Raw genomic sequence first — 9,707 nt, 5'->3', positions numbered from 1 at the left:
GTTTTTCAACTAGTGTGCCGTGAGAGATCCTCAGGTGTGCCGCGTCAGACTGACAACAGTGCGGGGGGTCCCTCTTTCAATTTTTGAAATATTGGGAGGTATGTGACAGGCTCATCAGGCATCATTTACAACCATGACATTGACATTTATTCACAGACAATCATTATGATTGTTTGTGAATGAATGTCAATATGTCATGTATAGTTTGTAGGAGGCATGACAGCACAGCACAGTGTGTATATATATATATATATATATATATATATATATATATATATATATATATATATATATATATACTGTATATATATCCTGTATTAGGCTACAATGTGTGATTTTGTAAAATTTTGGGATGATGATGTGCCACAGGATTTTTTAATGTAAAAAAGTGTTCCACGGCAAAAAAAAGGTTGCAAATCACTGGTTTAAACAATTTTAATTCATTTAAAAACCTGACTGTCCACTATTCTTAAAGGGGCATATAACTCAACATGTTTTTTATGATATATATACTATATATATATATATTTATATATATGATTTTGCATAAAAAAGAAAAAAAAAATTATCCCATTTTTTGGCCCCCTGGATCATGTGACAGACATCAACCAATCACAAACCAGTATACATATATACTGTGAGCTTGTGCACGTGCTCAGTAGGATCTTGTTCCCCAGAAAATGTGTTTATAAAAAGACTGTGCAAAATTTGAACCCTTTAAAAAAATAAGTTAAAGCGCATTTTCATTGCAACTAATGAATTAAATTCCATTTAAACTATCACTAATATTCCAGATCTGATTTTAAAAATGGGAGAGTTTACCATCACTTTAAACATTTGTCATATAGTTCCTTTTTTAAAACATAAAATAAATAAGAAACAATTCATTTGTAAAATGACGAGGGTTACACGCAGGACTTTAATTATAAAGGTAGAACAGCATAGAGTTAGCTGCTGAGCTCATGAATTACAATCCTTACAGGACCTTGACGAGAGGAAGAAAAAAAAAAAGAAGTCCTATGCGCATGCGCACACCTAAGTTTAATAACTACTAAAGAGATGGAAGATTCAATTTAACACCTTAGGTACCGGGAGTAACGTACAGACACGGACTGCACGGTTTCTAAGGACATTCTGTCAGGATTAAAAGCTCGAGCTCGGGAGGAGCCGCGCGCTCTGACCTATTAATACGGCGCCAGTATGTTTACTCTATACAGGAACACGCTCAGAGCGCTCACTACTGGACCTGTTTCCTTCGTCTGCCACAGCAGCAGCGCCACCTGCCTGCGGAGCTTCATACTGCACAATACAGAGGAGGTGACTGAGCACCTGACTCCAGAAATCCGTCTGCGGCTCTTCACACCACGCTGCGCGTTCTGGAATGCGCGTCCTGAGCTTTGGCCCTACGGAGATCCCTATTGGGCGATTTACTGGCCTGGAGGGCAAGCTCTGGCTAGGTGAGAGACGAGTGCAATACGCCCTCTGGTGGTCATACGTAGAATGCACTTTTTCACAGGTAGAATTTAAAACTTAGAACGTTTATGTTAAAAGAAAAACAAATTTGCAGTTTGGTCTCTTTCTCATTACCTGTAATTCTGTGTGATGTGCTGCTAGCAAATCAGCAATCTGTCCCATGGCTAGTACTATATATATATTTTTATCACTTAAAGGGACATTTTAGCAAAAATCAGCTGCCCTATTTTGTATCTTATTTGTAAACATCATTGTTTTACTATGTGTTCAGCCCCTTCAAATGGGTTAAATACATAGTCAAAGTGCATCCCTGTGTTACTCCATATAAGTGTACAACTGGTGAGAAGCAAGTATACTTGTGTATCTTCCAATCACTGTTGGGATCCTCATATATGGAGTAGAATGGGAGGATGTTCCAGGAATGCAACTTTGGCTTCAATTATTATCCTTTTGTAGTATTTAAAGTGATGGTAAATCCAAGCGTATAACAAACGCTAGGATTTAACATCACTAAAAATTAAGTGGAGTTTAAAGGGGCAGTCTACACCAGAATTGTTGTTGTTTTAAAAGATAGATAATCCCTTTATTACCCATTTCCTAGTTTTGCATAACCAACACGGTTATATTAATGTACTTTTTACCTCTGTGATTACCTTGTATCTAAGCCTCTGCAAACTGACCCCTTATTGCAGTTCTTTTGACAGACATCCATTTTAGCCAATCAGAGCTGGCTCACTGGAACTCCATGTTTATGAGCACAGTGTTATCTATATGACACACACAAACTAACACCCTCTAGTGGTGAAAAACTGTCAAAATGCCCTGAGAGAAGAGGCGGACTTCAATGGCATAGAAATTAGCATATGAACCTCCTAGGTTTAGCTTTCAACTAAGAATACCAAGAGAAAAAAGCAAAATTGGTGATAAAAGTAAATTTGAAAATTACATTCTCTATCTGAATAATGAAAGTTTTATTTTGGACTAGACTGTCCCTTTAAGTCATCAGTTATTAACAAATAGGTGCTAAACTCACCCTTTCTGTGCCATTGCACAGCACTAAACTTAGTGGCTGCGGCTGCCCACGGCACAGCGCTCTTCTGCCAATGAGGTGCTGCTTGCACCTCTAAACCAATAGCCGTGCGTGTATACAGAACCCTGTCAGCTGACACGCATGGCTATTGGTTCAGAGGTGCAAACATCCCCTCTTTGAAGGGGATCGATGTGCCGCAGACGGCCGGAGTCGCTGAGTTTTTCGCTGTGCAATGGCACAGAAAGGGTGAGTTTAGCACCTTTTTTACATGTTTGATCACTTAAAGTCCACTTGATTTTTAGTTATGGTAAATTATAGTGTTTGTTATAAACACAGTAAACATGGAAATTTGTTTAAAAATAAAATTGTCTAAAAGAAAATAGCACTTTTACCCTAAAATATATGTAAAACTGTATTTTTTTGTATCAGAGTCTGATTTATAGCCCTGCTGGTGATTAGAAACAACTTTATTCTTTAGGTATCTTCTGGATAATCCTGAGGTTGTAAGAAAAAGAGATGTGCTAGATCTTGGGAGCGGTTGTGGCGCTACAGCTATTGCTGCTGCAATGGGTGGAGCCTCTTATGTTCTGGCCAATGACATTGACCCAGGTAAGACAATGGTGGTAAAATGAAGGGTATCAGGACACTTAGCACTTGCAGGTAAAACCGTATTCTTGTACTCTGATTGGTTGTGCATTATTTTGCTGTGGTAATAGGGGGAGATGATATGACTTTTATACCCTTGGCTATAACGAAAAAGATTTATTGCACCAATACAGGTTTAAAGGAACATTAAACACTTTGAGATAGTAATATAAAATTATAAATTGTATATATTAAAATCCTCTGCAATATACTGTCATTATTTATGTTGCCCCCTTTTCCTTTAATCCCATTATGAAATTGTGAGCATTTCAGTACCGGTTAGAAATGGAAGTGCAGAACACTGTTATATTCCACACAGCCATTGGCTGCACACTCTAGTGACTTATTTATAACTGTCCCTAATTAGCCACAGCAGAAAAGGTAAAATAAGTTACAATATGGCAGCTCCCATTGTTTTATAGACACTAAAACTTTACACATTTTGTCAATATTTAAACAGCTAAAGAAACTTTAAAAAATACATCTACATGTTAGTCTCATACTAATCTTTTCTTTGAATGCACCATTCTACCTAACATTTATTTAGTGTTTAATGTCCCTTTAACCTCTTAAGGACATATGACGGAATTTTTCCGTCATAAAACAATTGAGCAAACTGAAAGCTGTGTCCTTAAAGGGTTAAATACTCATATGAGTGAGGAGAACAACAAATGTTTAAATACACTTTATTTCAGGGACATCAAATTATATTGTCCTATCTGAATCATGAAAGAAAAAAAATAAGTTTTTTTTTTATATCCCTTTAAGGTTACATCAAAATTCTATTCATGTAACTCCTTTTGTTCACTCTGCAAGAACAAAGCTCATGTCACCTATTGTCACAAGACAACCTTAAAGGGACAGTATACTATAAAATAGTTTTTCCCTTGTGTTTCCAATTACTTTTTTTTTTAACAACTGCAGAGTACAAAATGTATGAGATTTGCTTTTTGTTGAAATTGCTTTTATTATCATATATCATACATCTTTGTACATCTTTTTTTCTCAATACAGTAACATTTCAAGCTTTAGAATTAAACGTCTTCCTTCACATTGCAGTTATAAACTTATCAAAACATTGATAACATAGAAAATGCACAAATTAACATATTTAAATGTAAATAGAACAGTAATTAAAACTTGTGTTTATTTCTCTCACTATTGATCCATGACTAGCTGTGGTGTAGATGTAATCTGACACTACCAGATAATGAGATTAGCTTTTTAAGGCATATTTGTGTATATGAAGTAGCTGGTTTTGTGTTCTGAAGCCACAACCTAATAAAATGGGCTGAGCTTGTAGGTATTATCAGATCTCATTACTTTATCACATTGTGTACATATACCTGCTTCTTTATCTTATATCTGTCCATAAACCAATCACCAATACTTGTAGAGAACAATGGAAAATTTACATTGTATTACCTTATCTCCTCTATCATCCACTGGGAGTAGGGTTGCTACCCGTCCCTTAAAGGGACAGTCTACACCAGAATTTTTATTGTTTTAAAAGATAGCTAATCCCTTTATTACCCATTCCTCAGTTTTGCATAACTAACACAGTTATAATAATATACTTTTAACCTCTGTGATTATCTTGTATCTAAGCCTCTGCAAACTGCCCCTTATTTCAGTTCTGTTGACAGACTTGCAGTTTAGCCAATCAGTGCCTGCTCCCAGATAACTTCACGTGCACAGTGTTATTTATATGAAATACGTGAACTAACACCCTCTAGTGGTGAAAAACTGTTAAAATGCATTCTGAAAAGAGGTGGCCTTCAAGGTCTAAGAAATTAGCATATGAACCTCCTAGGTTAAGCTTTCAATTAAGAATACCAAGAGAACAAAGCAAAATTGGTGATAAAAGTAAATTGGAAAATTGTTTAAAATTACATGCTCTATCTGAATCATGAAAGTTTATTTTGGCCTAGACTGTCCCTTTAAAATACAGAACACTTATGAGTTACACATGCTGCAGGGTGTGCAGGGAGGAATATGAATAGTGCTGTCCAGAAACACAATACATGTTCCTCCCTGCACACTCTGCAGCATATGTAACTCATAAGTGTCCAGGAAAACATGGCTGAGGTGGCAACCCTAACTGGGAGTGTAATTTCTTCTACTGGCTGTGTTAAAACAGCTTTGGCTTAAAGGCCTAAAACTACCACAGGCTAAATCAACTATTTCAAATGCCAATATAAGGGTAATGTAGATAATTGTTTCTCTCTCGCTCTGGTGTGATTATAATAAACACTACAGGTTATTAAAATTGTGTTTTTAAGGAGATCACATATTGGTGACTTTCAGATTTACTTGTAATACCAGCGCACATTATCGTGCGCTGGTATTACAAAGTGGAGCGCTAATATTGCTTGCACACAAGTGATATTTAGCGCTCCACTCCGCGTTGTTGAAATGTTGAGTTTAATGGCCCTTTAAGCTAATATATTAAAAGATGTACGTACACACATTTACATAACTACAAAGTGAACCATTGTGTTCTGAGAAAGCAGTATGTGTTAAAGAGGCAATAAACACTAAGTAAATGCTAGACAAAATAATGTATTTAATGCCAAGATTGGCCTTAGGATATTATGCAGATGGATTTTTTTTATAATATTAGCTGTATAAATATTGAACACATCATACTGTAACCTAGGTTTCCCTCTGTGCTGAGGCCGATTAGAGAAAGTTATAAATGAGTCGCTAGATTAGAGAAAGTTATAAATGAGTCGCTAGAGTGAAACATAGCAGCGTCTTCAGTCTGCATTACCAATTGTAACAAGAACCACAATTTTCAGAATTACAGGAAAGAGGGACAAAATAAATAATGTATGTAGACAGTAAAGTTGTGGAATTACATATTATTAAAGGGATATGAAACCCAAACTTGTTCTTTCATGATTCAGATAGAGCGGCAATTTTAAACAACTTTCTAATTTACATCTATTATCAACTTTTCTTCATTCTTTTGGTGTCTTTTGTTGAAAAGCATGGACGTAAGCTCAAGAGCCAGACTATTTTTGGAGCATTATATGGCAGCAGTTTTGCAAGAATGTTTTGCATTTGCAAGAGCACTAGCTGGCAGCACTATTTCCTGTCACGTAGTGACCCAGACATGTGCATGCTACCTATCTAGATCTTTCTTCAACAAAGAACAATAAGAGAACAAAGCAAATGTGATCATAGGAGTAAATTGGATTTTTTTTTAAATGCTATGCCCTGAATCACAGAACAACATTTTTGGATTTTATATCCCTTTAAACATTTTATATTACAATCTCAAAGTGTCAAGTAAAATGTACACTTCCCTAAATACGAGTTACTATGCAGAATTCATTTTGTGATCACATAATATCATCATGATAAGAAATATCATTTATTATTAAAATAGTCAGCGCGTGTATCATATAATATAAATATAGATTTATAATTACAATAACATGTTTGAATAAATGCTTTATCTCCAGTTGGGGGCCTTTCATAAATGAACAGTGAACACTGTAGATTTGCATAATCAACAAATGCAAGATAACAAGACAATGCAATAGCACTTAGTCTGAACTTCAAATGAATAGTAGTTTTCTGACAATTTTAAAAGTTATGTCCATTTCCACTCCCCCTGTACCATGTGACAGCCATTAGCCAATCACAAACACATACACGTACCATGTGACAGCCATCAGCCAATCACAAATGCATACATGTACCAATATTTCCAACAGAAATTGTTTTGCATCTAAAGTTGTATTGGAAAGGAGCAGCCGGCAGTTGGGGAAAAGATATTCTCCACAGTTCCAGACTAGGATACATTGGAGTTCCTATACCATCTATATTGATTGATGAACTAAGGACTATTACAGATAAGATTTAATGTCTGATATACCCCATTGGGGTCTGGTATAACAGTATTCATTTATTATACTATATGCTTTCTATCTGTTTAATAGGAGTAAAAATAAGTATATTTATCTTTGTATCAAACATACATTGTGCCCACTTAAGTGGTGGCAAGGAATTGTCACTAACAGATCCAGAATTTAAACACCTTACTATGATACTGATTTTTAAATGAAAGGAGATGAGAAGGGTTAAAACAAAATACATACTATTACATCAAATTGAATGTAATGATAATGTTAACCACTAGGTGGTAGTATTAAATTCTGTGATAAGAAATGTATGCTACTTACCACTAGGGGTCAGGATACAATTTTAAATAACGATTTGTTATAAACTTTGTGGTTGTTTAATTGCCTTGATGAGATATTTAAAGGTGTTAATGACTATATTGTAACCAGTGTAATTAAGGACCATACACTTTTTTTTAATTGGGATATGTCCCTGTTGTCACATGTTTTTTGTTGTAACAATGTAGTATTTAAGTGCTGATGGATACTATGATAAAATTAGCTTGATGTTACTTTAAAATCAAATAAAGAACATTTTTTTTTGTTTTAATTTTAGTTGCAGGAGTGGCTTTTAGCCTGAATTGCCAACTGAACAGCCTGAAGCCTTTAGCCTTTCACCCAGAGAACATTATAGGCCAAGATCTAAGGAATTGGAGCCTGATAGTTCTGGGTGACATGTTTTATGATGAGGATTTGTCTGACCAACTACACCAGTGGCTGAGACGTTGTATTCTCAAGTATGGGACCAGAGTGCTTATTGGGGACCCTGGCAGAAATCAGTTTCTAAGTCACCCTATACAAAAACAGCTGCATAACCTGGCAGAATATGCATTACCTGAAGCCACTAAACAAGAAAATTATGGATTAACTACTGCCAGGGTCTGGAGCTATGAACCCTAATGTTGTTATGGTGGTTATAAGTTCTGATCAGAACATCCTGAAAAACTGCAAATCATTTTAGGAATAATATATACTATAATATATGTACTGAATATTGTTTTGTATAATAACTATATGATGTCTGCTACTGGATAACCAGAGAACACGATTTGTTAAAATTATGCTAAAATTGAATTACCTATATTTTTATAAAAACATTTATTACACAAAAAGAAAAAAAAAATTAGTTTAAAATGTTTGACCTAGATGTAAAATTTAGGAACATTTTTAGTGAATAATACATTCATTTTAAAGTTCAATTCTCATTTAAATATTCAACAGCTAAATTCTGAACATTAATGACATCATTTATTATATATACACAGAGAGAGAAATGCTTAACCAGCAAGGAACAATGGCGGTTGTTACATTGAGATTGCATAAGCGCGGTTGGTAGACAAAATACAGGTGTTCATAAACACAATCATTACAGTGGAATACAGGTTTTCATAGATATCATTGGTACAGCGCAATAAATATTTTTATAAACGTGATCCGTACAGTGGGGAAGAAGCGGCTTATTAGTTTCAATGTTAGAAATGGCGGCTTTTTTCTAAACACATTTTACAGCATGAGAAATATTTCAAAACGCACTATCAGGGCCAGAAAAAGCTGCAGCCATGTTTTTAGGGGGAAAAATGAATATCCCTTATGGTTACTCTTATTTCAAAACCAAAAACACGCAGAAATAAACAAACTTAAAGGCACACAAAACCCAATTTTTTTCTTTCATGATTCAGACAGAGCAGGCAACTTTAAGCAACTTTCTAATTTACTCCTGTTATCAATTTTTCTTCGTTCTCTTGGTATCTTTCTTTGAAAAAGCAGAAATGTTAGCTTAGAAGCCGGCCCATTTTTTTGTTCAGCAGCTGGGAAGCGCTTGCTAAATGGTGGCTACATTTAGCCACCAATCAACAAGTGCTACCCAGGTTCTGAACCAAAAATTGGCCTTTACATTCCTGCTTTTTCAAATAAAGATAGAAAGAGAACGAAGAAAAATGTATAATAGGAGTAAATTAGAAAGTTGCTTAAAATTGCCTGCTCTGTCTGAATCATTAAAGAAAACATGTGGGTTTAGTTTCCCTTTAAAGGAGGTACAGTAAATTCAAAATTAAACTTTCATGGTTTGGACAGAAAATGTAATTTTAAACAGCTTTCCATTTTGCTTCTATAATCAAATTTGATTTGTGGTATCCTTTGTTAAAGAGTAAATCTAGATAGGCTCATAAAGGCTCAGGAGCGTGTACGTGTCTTTAGTACTCTATGGCAAAAGTGTTTTGCAACATTGTATGTAGCAGTGTTATAAATTGTAGCAATCACTGCTGCGATAGAGTACTAAAGACATGTGCACGCTCCTCAGCTCCTATGAGACTACCTAGATTTACTTCAAGAAAGAATACCAAAAGAACAAAGCAAATGTAATTATTGGAAGAAAAATGGAATGTTGTTTAAAATTGAATGCTCTATCTAAACCATGAAAGTTTAATTTTGACTTTACTGTACCTTTAAGGAATTTCTTTTACAGTATAATATATATTATACCTCATACACACGTGCTATATATCCATGTAGCCCATCTCAAATGGATTAAACAATATTTTTTTTGTTTTCACTTAAAGGGATACTGAACTCAATTTTTTTTCTTTCATGATTCAGATAGAGCATGCAATTTTAAGCAATTTTCTAATTTACTCTTGTAATCAATTTTT

General features: G+C 34.9%; 1 protein-coding gene across 1 annotated transcript; it reads left to right on the top strand.

The window, feature by feature from the left end:
* Nucleotides 1-1,057: 1,057 nt before the first annotated feature.
* ETFBKMT (electron transfer flavoprotein subunit beta lysine methyltransferase) lies at nucleotides 1,058-8,128 on the top strand. Its single transcript, XM_053716257.1, has 3 exons — nucleotides 1,058-1,457; nucleotides 2,982-3,112; nucleotides 7,616-8,128. The coding sequence occupies exons 1-3, from the start codon at nucleotides 1,201-1,203 to the stop codon at nucleotides 7,957-7,959; spliced, it is 732 nt and encodes a 243-aa protein (XP_053572232.1). The 5' UTR covers nucleotides 1,058-1,200; the 3' UTR covers nucleotides 7,960-8,128.
* The last annotated feature ends 1,579 nt before the right edge of the window (nucleotides 8,129-9,707 follow it).

This window comes from Bombina bombina, chromosome 6 (genome assembly GCF_027579735.1).
Source record: "Bombina bombina isolate aBomBom1 chromosome 6, aBomBom1.pri, whole genome shotgun sequence".
In the NCBI taxonomy this organism is placed as follows: domain Eukaryota; kingdom Metazoa; phylum Chordata; class Amphibia; order Anura; family Bombinatoridae; genus Bombina; species Bombina bombina.
The sequence above is the reverse complement of the archived record's forward strand: the minus strand, read 5'-3'. Positions and strand labels throughout refer to the sequence as shown.